Source organism: Drosophila simulans, chromosome X (assembly GCF_016746395.2).
Source record: "Drosophila simulans strain w501 chromosome X, Prin_Dsim_3.1, whole genome shotgun sequence".
Taxonomy (NCBI): domain Eukaryota; kingdom Metazoa; phylum Arthropoda; class Insecta; order Diptera; family Drosophilidae; genus Drosophila; species Drosophila simulans.
The window spans coordinates 2,061,072-2,077,475 of record NC_052525.2 but is presented as its reverse complement, the minus strand read 5'-3'; the positions used below and the strand labels follow the sequence as shown (position 1 = coordinate 2,077,475).

Sequence of the window (16,404 nt, the reverse complement as noted above, 5' to 3'; positions counted from 1 at the left end):
GAAAGTAGGTGTAAGACAAATGACACATGTATGTATGTATGTAGGTACGGCTGATTCAAAGTAATGAGTAATTTTTAAAATGCGCTGCATTAAATCAAAATCGTATGTACGTACATACATACATACTTACATATCACTTGTGTACGTACATACATATGTGTATGTGTGGGCATTATAAAAGATGAACTACTGAGATCGAGTTGATGGCGCTCTACCAAGAAACGCGCACAGCAAATGTTTCTGGCTTATTTGTCCTCTTGTGACACAATTAGCTGATAAAGTTCCTGATGTTTTTCCCCGCAGCCTCTGGCATGTGAATGTGAATCATCGTCGTCATGGGAGCTTTTGTTTCTGCGAATTTCAATTTTGAATAAACAAAATCAAAACGAGAACTTTACTTCTTGCGGCTAAAAACACTTTGCACAAACACGTGCAAACCCTAAGTACGCATGTGTTTGTGTGTGTGTATGTCGTCATCGTGAGCAGCAGACGTCATCGTCAGCGGCGCCTTAATAATAGTACACAAAAATGATAAACAAAGATCCCCCCACTCACAGTACTCAACCCCTCTGTCCATCACAACGCACGCTCATGAACTCTTCCCTTTCTCTCGCACTCGCACTCTCTTTGTTTGAGTGCAAATTTGCATTGTCTCTTTGTGCTCGCACACAAACATATGTACATATGTATGTACATGTATGCAGACATAAGTGCGCACATAATCACACACGCTGACTAGTGCCAAACTGACCTCACAATTGTTGTTGTTTCGATTATTTGTGCCCGCTTTCTTGCTTTTGTTGTTGTTGTTTTTCGGATCATGCTAAAACTGTAAATGATGAGATGAACTTGTTGAAGAGGAAGAAGCGATCGGGAAACGGGGAAGGGGGTTGATTCGGGCTTGCATTTCAAAACATCAAAACATAGTTTATAGACCTTCTACAGAGAGTAATCATAAGCATACATACATCCATACATCCATACATCCATACATCCAAGTATGCATACATATTTAAGAAAACGTTTAAAAAACTATTCTGATTCGCACAAAACAGACTATAGGAGACACTCTACAAGCATGAGCAGATGTATGCGTGTACATACATATGTGTGTATATCATTTTGTAAAACCCGTTAAGCCGAGCCGATAAGTTCAAGGGGTTACCCCCCACGCCTAATTTGGCAATTTCAATGGATTCGAATGATTCCATGTCAGCGCAGTGTGGATTTCTCAATTAGCAGCTGCCGCAAGTGAAGGTGATTGCCTTAGCAAGTACTTTGTATATCCAAATCCAGCCAAAGTCACTATTTTTACATAATAAAGGGGCAGGAGCAACAACTATGCGGATTATGCTCATCACCGAAGCGCCCAACCACCCAACCACCCACGACAACACAAACACACCACCCACTGACCAGCGATTTGCTTCCGTTACAAATGAGTAAAAATCTTTGCGACAAATATACATACACATGTACAGTGCAGGTGGAGAGAATAGCATTGAAAATGTAATAACAGTTTTATGGTATGTGGGAATATTAGAAAAATGACGACAGTCATTTGTGCGCGGAACTAAGATTATTTTGTCTGTAAAGATGCAGATAAATACAATATGTCTAATAACTTAGTTCATAAAGTCAATAAGTTCATTTAGTTTGAGACGATTGGCCTAACAACTTTTATTTAAGCGCCTAGGTGTTATTATTTGTTTGCCTCAGCTGTGTGTATGCATGTACAAATACGCACGTAGGCCACTCGCTCTCTCACTCTCTCTCTCTTAGGCGCTCTCTTAAGTCACTTCCGTTTGAACGCAACATCTGTGCGCTCTGCCGCCGCGGGCAGAGGCAGCGACGCCACTGTGGCAGCGGCTGCGAGCGAACGTCTTTCATTCAGCGTTTGCGTTTTTATTTCGTTTCGAACGCGAGAACCGTGCGGACGTGTGCGGTTGAAACAGAAACCGAAACAGTAAGCCACGGTGACCAAGCACCAAGTTCTCTTCACCCCTCACCTTTAACCCTCAACAGGCGGCCACCGAAAAATTCGAAGAGACCACTAAGAAATATAAACAATTAATGTGAAGCCCCCGCCCCGACCCCTCTGCAATTTTGAGTCAATTGTGTGCCTAAAACCAAACGAACAAATCTGACCGTTTTTGTTGCATTTTTTTATTGTGTTTGACTACATAGCGTAAGCAAGTGCAAGTTCTTAAAAAAAAAGAAAAACACGAAAATTCAAAAGTCCTGGATTATTTTGAATTTTGCCAAACTTTAAAGACAACAACAATAAGCGGCAGGCTCGACTAACGGTGAACAGCCAAGTGAAATCTCAGGCAAGGCAACAACAAAAAGAAAAACAGAAATCAGCAAAAAGAAAAGAAAAAGCAAAGTCAGACAGAAGAAGAAGAAGCACCAGCAATACCAGCAGCAGCAAGTGCAAGAGAGCAAAAAGAGCTCGCAAAAGAGAGCGTGTGTGCGTGTGCGAGCCGAGTGTGTGTGACTTCCTTGTTTCAAGTAATTTATTGAAAATCACCCGAATCAAAATCAAATTGCAAATCAAGGCAGTTGTTTTCTGTCTTCGGCAAAGAAAAACCCCACAGACAAGCCAGCAAACAAGACACACACTTGCTTGAAAAACGCACAATGACCTTGCCCACAAACACACACGCATCTGCAAACGACGGCGGCAGCGGCAACAACAACCATAGCAATATTAGCAGCAACAACAACAGCAGCAGCGACGAAGACTCGGACATGTTTGGACCACCCCGCTGCTCCCCGCCCATCGGCTATCACCATCACCGTTCCCGTGTGCCCATGATCTCGCCAAAGCTGCGGCAGCGCGAGGAGCGCAAGCGGATCCTCCAGCTGTGCGCCCACAAGATGGAGAGGATCAAGGACTCGGAGGCGAACCTGCGGCGCAGCGTCTGCATCAACAACACCTACTGCCGCCTGAACGACGAGCTGCGGCGCGAGAAGCAGATGCGCTACCTCCAGAATCTGCCCAGGTGAGAAGACAGTTCCATTTAGTCTCATAACCCGAAATCCTAAACTCATGTGGTTAGGTTTAGTATGGATATTGATTTAATGGCTATGAGCCAGTGACCTTAATTAAAAATCTACTGCGATTTGTGCAACGATCCAGTTGCCTAACTCTTGCATAAGTAGTGCAATCGCCAGTGATCTCTTACAAGATTGTAGTTAGCGAGTTATGAGATAGTTAAGTTGTTAGGAAATCCATACTTATAGCGCCTGTGATATATGCATAGCGGTTATAGATCTACGCCAGTATTCCAGAGGTACGAACCCATTTTCATTGAAACGGACCTTCTTTGCGCATCGAACATCATTGTTTCGAGTGTGTTTTTGTTGGTACATTTCAAGCGACTTACTCAGCAACTAACTCTAGAGGTTTCTATTTTTACATGCACTTAGTCAAAGCAACGAACAGAAAACCCAGTAACTTACTGCGTCCGGCTTTTGAAATATGAATCTTCCAGCTGTCGGGTTAAAAACGAATGTATTTGGTCATAAATAGCGAAACAGTTGCCCAAATGACCGCTTCGAATGGAGTAGATGGAGTAGGATGCCCTTTTCAGCCGATTCTATTCACATTTCCACACTTTTGGCCAGGAATTATTTGTGCGAGAATTGAGAAAATGCCCAGACATTGTTGAGTAGTTAAGCCCATGTAAAATAGATTTGCAATTCAGCAATTATGCCTTCAAGTCAAACCAATTAAGAGACGCAATTTTGTGGCATTTGTGTGCGGCGTTTGTTTCTTTTTCGGTCGGTCGCATATTTAGATTTCGATTCAGATTCGTATTGAGATTCGTATTCGAAGCGAAAGGTCGAGCTAAGCTAAGCAGCCGACACAGCTGGAAAACCCTTTGATACCTGATACCTGATACGGTATGTAAATTTTGCCAAATAAATTAACTCATTATGCGAGTGGGTGGAGTGTGTCTCGCAATATTATTTCAGCCTCCAGTGCAGGTTACACTCATCATCATCATCATCATCATTATCACGACAAGCGAGGCAATGATGATGTGTATGTCATGTGAACTGTGAACTTGGGGGCGACGCCCACGCGGCGGATGCTTGATTTGTTTTTGCCCTTTTAAAGTGCGTGGTGCGTATTGTGCTCGTACATGCATACATATCTATATATACGCATATATACTGGTACATACAGATATAGATTTATATATAGCTACTGCTGAAGCTACGGCTACAGCTTTAGCTCTGGCTATACACAGATGTGCGGTTGCCTGGGTTTTAAAGGTTAAGAGTTGAGAGTGGGCGACTTTGCTCTTTTCCCAGTTGCGTGGCATTTGCGGTAGTTAAAACTGAAAGCTGAAAACTGAAAACTGAACAGTAAGCAAATGCGATAATGCAAGGTGTTGAGATGTATGTGTGTGTGTGTGTGTGTGCGATGCATCCGTAACCGACTGATGGCTGACGGATAGCAGTAGTGTGTGGAAAGGGGATGGGGGGTTTGAACACCTAATCGACACCAATGTTGAATGATTGCTGATTTTATGGCTGCATGTGGAATTGGGACTTCGATTTGATAATGATTATTACTTCACTAGCTCAAACGTAATTTGCTACAATTTGTATCTGTGCTCCCAACTAGCACAAAGTGTCAGTTTGGCAGTGCCAACGATGATGCAATTATTCAGGCCCAAATACTAATACTAAGCAACATTTTCTATGGCTTCCATAAGGACTGTCCGTCTGTCTGCCCCTTTCCACTGGCTGGCCAATGCTCAATGCCGATGATACTGCAATGTTGCAGCAACAATCCGACAGATACGAATATACTTGTGAAGATACAATGGGGATATACATGCATACGTACCACATACAGATACGGATACGAACACAAGGAAAGCGGCATATTTCATAGCCAACAACATTCAGGCCAAGCTCAGGCCAAAAACCAAAGAAAACCCAAAGCGAGAAGCAAAAAGCAGCGCAAAACGAGCAGCGAGCCACCAAAGCAAAGCACAGCACAGCACAGAAAAAGCAAAGCAAACCAAAGCACAGCAAAGCAAAAGCGTAGCATAGCTAAACGCAGATACTCAGAGACATAAAAACGCGACACGAAAACGAAACTAAAAACAGAGGAGAAGCCCAACGGAAACAATGGAAAAAGTAGTTTGGGCCAGTAATTAGGAAAAAAAGGTCCCAGATAGCTCGAAAAACGAAGTGGGCATAGTGGGCTGTTGGGCTACTTAGCCATCTAATTGCAATGAAAGAATTGTAGATTATCCATCCAAATGGGCTTGCAAGATATCGTTGAATCTAAAGATACTTCGGAAAGATACAAAGATACTTTGGCTCAAAAAATGTGAAAATACAAAAAATGAACACCGAAACTAATAAACCAACAGAAAGACATTAACATTTCACGGAAAGTATTAAATACATTACTGAATAACAAACGGAAATAATCAATGCATCTACGGCTTGTGCAAGGCACCAAAATAAAACCCAATTGATATGTTAAATATTCAAGCAATAACCAATTGAAACCCCGAAAGATAACAGCAAACATTCCACTTAATCAATCAAAATACAAAAAAATAAAATTAAATACAGGAACACAAATGCACACACGCATCGTTCGAAACAAGAAAAACACCAGGAAAAAAGGAATAAAGAAAGAAATCAAAGCCAGCAAATAGGAATTTTTACATATATATGTATATATATATATATGTACGGACAACTGCTGGCTGCTCTGTCTCTGAATCGTTTTTTTATATTTTTTAATTTTGTATCTGCTGTTGGTGTGCGCTAAAAACAAAACAAAAACACAACAAGAAAACGTTGCGCTCGTTGAAATAATCACGTTCCACTTGCAACAAAAAAAAAAAGCAGCCGCAACAACAACAAAGAGGCGACGATAGCCAAAGCAATTGTTGTTGTTTTTACGGGCACATGCCAACAACACCAGCAACAACAAAAACAACAACAGCAAAAGCAACAACATCCAGTGCACTAAACCTTCAGACTTTGCCAACACATAGATGTTTTTTGAATCTGTGTGTCATTATTTTCGTCTTGCCTTTCCACACGTTCGCTGCGTCTTTTAGCCTATTTTTTTTTGGTATTATTTTTGTTAATTTTTTAAGTATATGTATCTGCATTTTTTACTCTAAAGAAACATATGTTCTGCATTTAGTGCCAGTTGCTAATTTGAAATGCAAGCAGTGCTTGACAATTAATTCTCTTTATGTATGTAGATGTATGTACAGAGGTCTAAGTAGATATTGTACAATAAGCCACTCGAATATGAAGCTTACGAAAATTTCAAGAAAATTCAACTTAAAGGATATAATTTATTCTGCGTTCTCTATATGAGCACTTCCTTAACCGTTAAGTGGCGCCACGCCTATGTATTTTCGTCTTTTAGCCCACCTGCTCTCGGTCATAGATAATCTATTTATCTCTCCATCATCGGCGAGCTTGCTTTCTTTATTTCTCCTTCTTTTGGCCCGCTCGTTTGCTTGCTTTCATCAGAGAGGAGAAAACAAACAAACAAACAATTCAACATACCGTTACACGCTTTGCAAAGTTAATTCATCGCCGATTTTCCTTTTGGCCAGCGCCTCGCGTTTCCGTTTTTGCTTTTGCCTTTTTGCTTTTGCTGTGTGCTGTGTGCTTTGTGCTTTGTTTGACATGTTTTCTCTTCGCCCCTTTGCACAAAACCAACACGTACGCACACTGAATATGTGGAATGGAATACAGTGTGTGTATAGTGTATTTTATGCTCATGTGCTTATTATTACTCTGTTGCTTTCCTGTAGCTGCAATCGATAATTTAATTACGAACAAAAATATGTTAAACGGTGAAATTGAAATAAGCACAGCCGCTTATAAGTGTTATTATACACACAAGTGGACAAACATGTCCATGTATGTGCACATATATGTATATGTACGTTTAGAGTGCGCGGAGGATGAGGATGTGCCGGAGATAGCGATGGACGATAAGTTATCGCTGATTGTCGGCCATGCTTTTGCATGCGCTTATCGTTCTGCAATGCGGCAATCAAATTTGCTCATCGATTGATTTGCATTGCGTTGTTGCATTCTTAAAGGACGACAACGTAGATGAAAACGGAGTACTCCATAAATGTAACTATTGTAAGGATGGAAGGACCTGTCAAAAGAGAACAACCATCTCAAGTTACGGACACTCTTTGGCTCAAAATTGAAATTCGCCCTAAGGCAAACCAACTGAAGCTGAATGTGGCGAGTTTTAGGCGGATGACGGTAGTTTGGGGAAGTTTATCTACACAATATCCACGCTGCTCATTGCTTATGCATCCGCTCGCTGAAATGAAATCCATACAAATTGCTGCTGCTGCTGTTGCTACTGCCTTGCCTGCTGCCTGCCTGCCTGCCTGCCTGCCTGCCTGCCTGCCTTCTTTTTATGCATTTTAAACACTCTCGACATTACGCCAAGCAACAGTCGTCGGCGCTGCCGCTCACTACAACAAGCACAAAGCAGCACAACAACAACGGCAATAACTACAACAATAACCAGAGAAACTACAAGAGCATTAACGACAGCCAGCAACAACTATGGATGAAATACCAAAGCGCAGCACAGCAGCAGAAAGCAGAATAAATATATATGCAATCGTGGCGGCATCGCACTGAAAAGGGACAGATACTATTAGTAAACAGCTGGGAGTACCCAGGAATACCCAAACCAAACCTATCGAAATATAACTAATACTTCAGCTAGTACTATCTAACACTGAGCCCAGCCAAGGTACCGAAGAAACGCTCTTATTCAATCGCTTACCGAACGGAATCTCCTCGCCAATCAGTCTTCGGAAGACCTCCCTCCACCCGTCTGCTTGGTGGTTTCCTCCGCTCGTGCTCCACGCCAGTGGTGCTTCCTCTTCCACTCCGGCACTCACTACATCAGCGTATATCACTAATACACCCGCAGCACGGCAGACATCATCGCATAGTGGCATAGTGTAGTGCATAGCATTTTGTGTAACCCACTCAGGCCGCCCCATTTTGTGGCGTCGTCGTAATAATTTCGCGACTGCGACGACGTTTTTATAGTTTTCTGTTTTTGCTTCTTTCTGTTCGGGGCTGCTATCTTGTCTCCTTTCCCCTGGGCTTTTCGTGCTTTTTTTGTTTTTGTTTTTATTGTTGTGATTCCGATTCGGATTTGAAATCGTGTGCCGACGCTTTTTTCTTTTTTCCATCTCACCATCTATTCGGTAATGCGAATTGCACCACCACTAGCTACTTTGAAAAGCAACCGTTCTATTTTAGTAATACTCACTCATAAGTAATTATGATTCTTGTGATATACATTCGTTGAGATTCACAGTCACATCGCTCAGTTATGCATTTTTGCATAGATCGATTACTTCGATTGTTATCGAGCGTTTTGTGTGTTGCGCTTGCATTTGTCTCGCTGTTGTTATTCTTATCACCATTGTTTTGCGAAATGCTTAGAACCATTCGATTATACAAAATCGAGTGCCTGAGCGGGCGAGCGAGCGAGCGAGCTGGTGGGATAAAGATTGGGTGAATAGGAACTAGTTTCAGCACCTTCCCGCCGCTGTTATTGTTTACCCGCCTGTATTACTTTTAATTGTTTTTCAGTTCCCGCCCACCAACCTTGCGACACGCGCGCGCCTTTCGCTCCCTTCGCCCTCTTCCCCACCTTCTCCCCTTTTCGCGCATTCCCCCCTTATTTTTGCGACAATCAAGTTATCAGAGGGAAGCTCGGACTGATAAGCAGATAGAGATACACGACGTGTGCGGATGGATGGTGATAAAGTTGAGGTGTTGCTGGGGATATATTCAGCTCAGGTGCCAAGGTTTCTGGTTTTTTTTTTGTTTTATTATGTTGTAATGGAATTTTCAAACCTAAACGAAGCGTATCGAACCGAACCGATCCCAAGTTAACTGAGTTGCTTCGCTTTGCTGTCTTTTCTTTTGTGCATAAATGTTGGTTTTTTTGAGTTTGTGAATGTGATCGCTTAAACGAATTGAAAAGCTTATTGGGAATTTATTGCGATTTTTTCTGGATATTTAAACCACAAGCCCATTTAAATGTGCAAGTGGGTTTTGTGTTTTTTCCTCTTTTTTTTTTTGAAAAGAAAAGAAGACTGCGAAATGAAGTTGTCTTTGACACGAAACTGCCATCGCCCCATGTGGCTTGCCACGCCCCTCTTCAAAGGTCCCTCTCCTGGCATTCGCCGCCCGCTCTTCCGGCTCGTTTGTAGCCCCTCCCTCGTCCTTCCACCCGCTACGCCCCCCTCCTCCCCCTTCTCAACCACCCCCTGCGCAAACACGGACCAAGTCAAAAGCGCGCTCAATGACCCCCAACAGCGTCCTACATTCGCGACTTGGCGCCCCTTTTCCACCCGTCCCCGCCCGCCCTTTCTCCCTCGACTTTTCCACGCGAAACCCCCCGCGCTGTTGCTGCTCCCCTTTTTTCATTTTTTCCTTTGCTTTTGTGTGCACTTGTCGTTTGACAACGTTTTCGTCTTTCTTTGCCGCTTTCGCTCTTTCATCGCTATTTCTCTTGCTCGCTTACCCTTCCCCGCCCCCTCCCCACCACTCGCTCCCCTTGTCAGTCAAGTGCAGCAGGGAAATCCTTGCCCCCGCGCTCGCAATCCCCTCCTTGTGGGGCCAGATTTCAATTCGATTAATCAAAAATGAAATACAGGTCAACCATGTGTAAATCGCAGGAAGAATTGAATAAAGTACCGAACCTTTAAAACCCTAGACTCCTCCCCCCCTTCCCATCTAGTTAGACTTTTCACAGTCGCACTTCATTGTTTTTGGCCGAAACACAGAATTCGACGTACGGGGGCCTACGCATATAGTATGCCTGTATGTACGCACTGTAGCAACACATGGAAAACATTGGCTAAAGAGCCTTGAACTGGAAAGCCCCCCAAAATAAATGGAGCGGGCGGGGTGGGCAAACAAAAGCAAAGGTTGACCAAGTTTACTTTGCCGGGGAAAGAGGCAAGAAGAGATTAACGCGTAATAAGTGTGCCCCAATTTCAGCTCGAATTCAGCGAGGAAGTCGCCACATATTTAATGTGGAACGTGGTACGGATGAGGAGCTCTGGGGGATGGGGTGGTTGGTTAACGCAAAACGGACCGAAAAAAACAAAAAAAAACCGAAAACGTGCGCAAAACGCAAGACGCAGATAAGACAGTGAGGCGAAGGACAAAGAAAGCAAACTAGAAGTGACAAACCCAAAAGTTTTGGGCTTTTTTTTTTTTTTTCAGTTATCAGCCGCATGCCGCATGAATTTGTGCGATGATTTGTGCTAATTGCATGGCTTACATTGCATATAACGCATTACTTTGTGTGTGTGATTAATCGGGTTTATTAATAGCCCCAAACTGCGTCCACAAGCCACTGATTAATCCAGAACGGTACACTCATCGTGGTCTTTGTAACAGCTTTGTGGTTATTTTAAGATGTACATACATATACTCAGATTCCTTTCGGCTGCTCGCATCTGCTGCATGCCAAATGCACTTTATAAGTGGCCACCTACTTATCGTGAGTTTGGAATACATATGTGTGATCTTTCTACCAACATTGGTAGATGGAAATGGCCGAAAAACAAGCAACACAGCTAGCTGGTCATAGCCATTGCCGAACGCTTTAAAGTGTGTTCGGATTTGGCAATAAAACCGGAACTGGCAGTGGCACTGGCGCGGTGAAAAGGTTACCTCTTGCCCTTCGTTCCGGTTGGCAACAGGGAAGAGGCACCACTGAGATGTAGGTAGTATTGGTAACTATCGCTAGAACTGAGTAAGCCGAGTGGCGGTTGCCCTTTTTGCATACGTATTTCTCTTTCGCGAGTCAATCCAGTTAAGCTCGCCCGATTTACGGCTTATTAAACCCCCCACTTCTGGCTGGGGCCCCCTCTCCGCAACTCGACTTTGTCTCCGCTTTGTGGGCCACTTGTGCAATCCGCCGCTCCTCTCGCCGCCATCTCGGCCATCTTCTCCGCTGCCTTCTGGCTGGCACCTCATTTGGCCAGCAACTACTGCTCAGTGCGCTCTTGGCTGCTTTTGCTGCTTTTGCTGCTCCCATTTCGTTTTGGCCGTCCATCATTTCAAGTTAACGGTTGCGCGTGCATTAAAAGCAACAGCAGCAGCAGCAACAACAACGCAACTAACACACTTTGTGCCCCTGCCCCCAAAAAGGCCCCTCTTTTGGCCCCTTTGTTGTACGCTTTCTGGTTTTTTGGTTTCTATAAGTTGAGCGATTTTTTGTTGCTTCTTCGTTTGGGTTTTGTTTCGTATCGTTTCGTTTTGTTTTTGTACAGATTCCTCCATACTTTCGCTTTTTTTTCACCCCCTCCCCCCTCCTCTCTCTCTCTCTCTCTCTCATTCCAGCGGCGTGTATTTAATTTTTTTTCTCCTCGGGCCCCTTGGTTATTGCCGCTTTTGCCATTCTTGTTGTCAGTTATATTGCTTTTGTTGCGTCGCTTTAATAGTCAACATTGACATGCTCAGCTGCGCATTTTAATGCGCTGTTGTGCCTGCTATACAAAACCACCCACCACTTCCCCATTTAAAAGGTGCCCCACACCACCCCCCATCTCCTCACCACACAAATTAGTTGGTTAATCAGGGATACCATTTTACCTGTTTGATCTAATTTGTCAGATTCTAAAAGAATTTCCAAACCTATCTAACATACGTCTGTTTTCAACCTGTACCGTGTCACTTCTGCTATCCACCTTGCTTCAACGTTATTAGTTTGTGTTTTTCCCTTCCGTTATGGACTGCCTTTTCTTTTTGCTCTTCATTTTACTTCAAATGGTTGCCATATTGAGCGCGGAGGAGCAACAAGAAGTGGCGAGGGGTGGAGACGGTGCGCCATACACAGTGATTTTATTGAAAGAGAAATCTACTGAAGTTTACTGAAATTTACTGAAATTACTTCGCTCGCTGCTGGTCACCAAGAAAAGCCAAAAGCAGAAGGCGGCCCACAGTTGTGCCACAGTTGTTGGCCCAGTTAATTAAAAACGTACCCCGACCGCCGCTCTCCACTCCTCGCGCTCTCCAGCACAAATCCTCCCGCAAATACACACCCACCCATCAGGCTGGCGGAAAAACCCCTTGGAAACAAACACACCGATGTCAGGGCTGAGTTAAGTTTCGAATGGACTGGGATCTGGGATGCGAGGCGCTGGGATGGGATGGGGTGAGGTGAGGAGTGGGTGGTTGGTTATATTATCGAAGGGCGTTGAAATGTTTATGGCGAGATTACACCGTTAACTGATTTGACACAGCTCTGTGTGCCATGGGTCTCTGTGGCGTCGATAGGTGGGATAAAAGCAGGAAGGGATTTAGGTTAGCTTGCTCTAGTCTCGATCCCGATACCTTAAAGCAGAGATGAATGAAGTGGGCTAAAATGAATATGAGATACCAGAGATATGCATTAATATCTGTGCATTGATTATCGAACAGTCCCTGCACTTGAACCACTCTTTGCCACCCACCGTTGACTAACTTTCCCCACCACTTTCTCTCTCTTCTTGCAGAACCAGCGACAGCGGTGCAAGCACCGAACTGGCGCGTGAGAATCTCTTCCAGCCGAACATGGACGACGCCAAGCCGGCCGGCAATAGCACTAGCAATAATATCAACGCCAACGGCAAGCCTTCATCCTCCTTTGTCGATGCCTTTGGCTCCTCAAACGGATCGTCGTCGGGTCGCGGCGGAATTTGCTCCCTGGAGAATCAACCGCCCGAGCGTCAGCAGCTGGGGACACCCGCTGGAGCCTCCGCTCCCGAGGCGGCCAATTCGGCGCCCCTTTCCGTTTCGGGCTCGGCATCGGAACGCGTGAATAACCGGAAGCGCCACCTGTCCAGCTGCAACTTGGTCAACGATCTGGAAATACTGGACAGGGAGCTGAGCGCCATCAATGCACCCATGCTGCTAATCGATCCGGAGATTACCCAGGGAGCCGAGCAGCTGGAGAAGGCCGCCTTGTCCGCCAGCAGGAAGAGATTGAGGAGCAATAGCAGCAGCGAGGACGAAAGTGATCGCCTGGTGCGCGAGGCTCTGTCCCAGTTCTACATACCGCCACAGCGCCTGATCTCCGCCATTGAGGAGTGTCCCCTGGATGTGGTTGGCTTGGGTATGGGAATGAATGTGAATGTGGGAGGAATCGGTGGAATCGGTAGCATCGGAGGAGCTGCAGGCGCTGGCGTCGAAATGCCCGGAGGCAAACGGATGAAGCTGAATGACCATCACCATCTCAACCACCATCACCATTTGCACCACCATCTGGAGCTGGTCGATTTCGACATGAACCAAAACCAAAAGGATTTCGAGGTGATCATGGACGCCTTGAGACTGGGAACGGCGACGCCGCCGAGCGGCGCCAGCAGCGATTCTTGCGGACAGGCGGCGATGATGAGCGAGTCGGCCAGCGTGTTCCACAATCTGGTGGTCACCTCGTTGGAGACATGAAAGTACCAGTGAATCCCCGAGCAGCAGACAAAGATTAAAGAGTTTAGATTTTATATAAGACATTTGCATACCGTTTTTAAGCGAACATTTAGGCTATGACCCATGTACTAATCTCTAAGCTATTATTATATAGGAAGGAGCAGGAAGAAGATCGGGCGGATTGGCCAGTATTACTCATTAATGGCAGTCGCGATTTGTACAAACAAAAATACACAAAAATAGTTGTAGGCAATGGAAAAAACAAAAAACAAAAATCAAAGAATTTGTAGTCAAAACAGCAGAAACAAACAAAAAACCAGAACAATCTATAAGTTATATTTAAAGCAAGGAAAATCAACTCCATACTTGTAACAAATCGACAAAAATTCAGTTGTGGTTTCCATTTCGGTTTCGCAGAGAGGTCCGTTTAATTCAAAATACTAAATACTTCCAATTAAACGAAAAACTATGTATATGATGTATATGCCAGTGACATTCCACATTGCTATCCCTACTGAATTTTTGTATTTTCTACACAAATCCCATCCATTGGATGTTCTATAAAATATCTCACACACGAAAGAGTGTCAAAAAATGTCTTGCGTTGAGAAATAAATATGCGTACATACAAATATAGTGTTTACAGAAAACCTCCGAAGTTCTCCTAGTCATACAAAAAACCAACCAACTAACTAACGAAAGAGAACACACCACGCTATCCCAAACAAATTCTAAAAAATAAACAATGCAAGGTTTCATTTATTAAATTCCAAATGAACTTCGTTTATTAAGCTTAATTGGTTCCCACTTTTTGGCCTGTGCACAAATACAAAGGATGAAGACAATGTTCTAATAAGAAAACTGAGACATGAAAGCAAGTTAAAATAGCAATTAAAACAACAAAAAACAAAACCACAAAATATTATACAAAAAAGTGCAATTAGAATTTTTTAAAATATTGATGAAAGCAAGCCTCAAAAACAAAAACAACAAAAGTGCATTCAAAAAGATTTAAACACAAATCGGGCAAATTAACAAATTATAAAGGTAATAATATAGTAGACAAAGTAAGACAAACAAGCAAAAACCACAAAAAAAAAAAAAAACAATTTTTTCTTCGAAAAAAATTACGGCTGTGATAGAATTTTAAGTTTTTGGCTAAAAAAAAAGAAGGGAAGAATTGAAGTGAAGTGAAAAAAGGAAAGAAACCACAAAAAATTAACATTTAAAGTACTACAAAATATACCAGGCATTAAATCATGAATATTATGATCTATGTGTAAACGAACATTTAGTATTTGTAAGACAGAAGAAGAAAAGAAACTAATCGAGTAGAAGAAAAGCGCGTGCTGTACTTTCTTTCCGCGAGAAGAGAGAAGCGAAAGAAAGAGAGAATCGCTTGGCTTTCATTGATTTTATATATAGATATAACATATTTTTTGCATTTTCTATAAGTCGCCTCGCCTCGCCTAAGCTTTCGATTTCGTTACACGTTTCACGTTCCTCGTTCCTCGCTTTTGTTTTCGTTCGCGTTCGCGTCTTTTTTGGCCCAGAAGAAAGCAGACCACAAACACAAGCAATCTGTTCCGTTCCCCTAAGTGGAGATAGTTCCATGGGTAGTACGAGTATATCTATGTATATACCATTTTTTTTAAGTCAAAGACTCAAGACTCTAAGAATCTAGAGAGCAGGTCCTTCATCGATTGAATGCCTTTCCCATTTTCCCCATTTTCCCCGTTCCCCCATTTCCCCATTTGCGTTGCTCCCGTCGACTTTTGTTAATGCTTAAGTTTTTTTTATGATATGAAATGATTATTTTTGATATGTTTATGCAATTATCGTTCGTTTTAGTAGAAGAATTACTTAGCCTATGACCGTACACGTTAAGTGAACTTATCCGTATGTATTTCCATTATAGTTAATATTCCTACATATGCAGACTACATGGATGAACCAATATACCAATATACATTATACATACATACATACATATAGTGCTCTGCCCGATCGCGTATTGATCGCGCCGCAGGCGAACTATGGAACATTCAAAGCTATGCAACAAATGCAAAATAAATTATACAAAAAAAGTCCAAAGAATCCATGTTTTTATTTCGTTCCGTTGATTTCGTAGACGGTTGATTTCTCACGTAAACTGCTGTTTTGGTTTGTATGTTTGTGGCTTTTGTGTTATCCTTGCTATCAGTTGAGTTTTTCCCACAAGATGTCTTGGCTCCTATAGATCGAAGTTCCCCACCCCGCCCCCTCTAATTGGCCAGATGGCTCGCATTGATAACGATTGCCCAATTCCAAATCGCTGCGTGCGCCTGTGTGTGAGATCATCGTCGCCGCCTCTTTCGGCTGTGGTTGACCTAGCCAGGGTCGAGCTGCCCTGCCTGCTGGCTTTGTGTTGTGTTTATACATATTTGGGGGTCAGATTTGTTGAAAGCACAGCGATGATCAACACTCGAAACTGTTCCGTTGACTGCATTCCGCTCCGCTCGCTTTGAATGCCAAATTATTGGACCGACGCTCTCCGGCTTTTAGATGGGTCTTTGTCTCTGCCTTTGGCTTTAGCTTTCGGGCTTGGGATTTCGGTTTTTGGCCAATGCCCAATGCCGCACTCGTTCAACGACTCTTGATTTCTGGCCTTGGCTAAATTGACTTGTGGCTTCCAGTGCGGCGGAATCGCATTAGCACGCGGATGGGTTAGGTTTTGGGATTAATGGGGAAAATACGCGATGACTTCCTGAATGCTGGTGGTTCAATTTGATACTTTCATCCCTTGCAGTTGCTTGCATTTATTGGAGGATGTTCCCACTTGGATGCGGGAAGAAGAATTGGGGGAACAGGATGGAAGTGAGGTACTCAAAATGGGCCACTTATGATTTGCCAACTGAATAATACCTCTTACTCTAT

At 43.4% G+C, this 16,404-nt stretch overlaps 1 protein-coding gene across 2 annotated transcripts; it reads left to right on the top strand.

The window, feature by feature from the left end:
• The first annotated feature begins 1,878 nt into the window (after positions 1 to 1,878).
• On the top strand, positions 1,879 to 15,582 carry LOC6724950. Of its 2 annotated transcripts, XM_039296600.2 has the most exons (3): positions 1,879 to 1,966; positions 2,026 to 3,005; positions 12,576 to 15,582. In XM_039296600.2, the coding sequence occupies exons 2-3, from the start codon at positions 2,641 to 2,643 to the stop codon at positions 13,507 to 13,509; spliced, it is 1,299 nt and encodes a 432-aa protein (XP_039152534.1). In that variant the 5' UTR covers positions 1,879 to 1,966; positions 2,026 to 2,640; the 3' UTR covers positions 13,510 to 15,582. The 2 variants fall into 2 exon arrangements, with proteins under 2 accessions (XP_039152534.1, XP_016037812.1); XM_016173101.3 differs by having other exon boundaries at positions 1,885 to 3,005.
• The last annotated feature ends 822 nt before the right edge of the window (positions 15,583 to 16,404 follow it).

What these genes read in the sequence shown, in the direction of transcription:
- LOC6724950 (XM_039296600.2), top strand. Translation starts at nt 2,641, where the DNA reads ATGACCTTGCCCACAAACACACACGCATCTGCAAACGACGGCGGCAGC. An exon ending in TACCTCCAGAATCTGCCCAG is followed by an intron (nt 3,006 to 12,575) that starts GTGAGAAGACAG and finishes CTCTTCTTGCAG; the next exon opens with AACCAGCGACAGCGGTGCAA.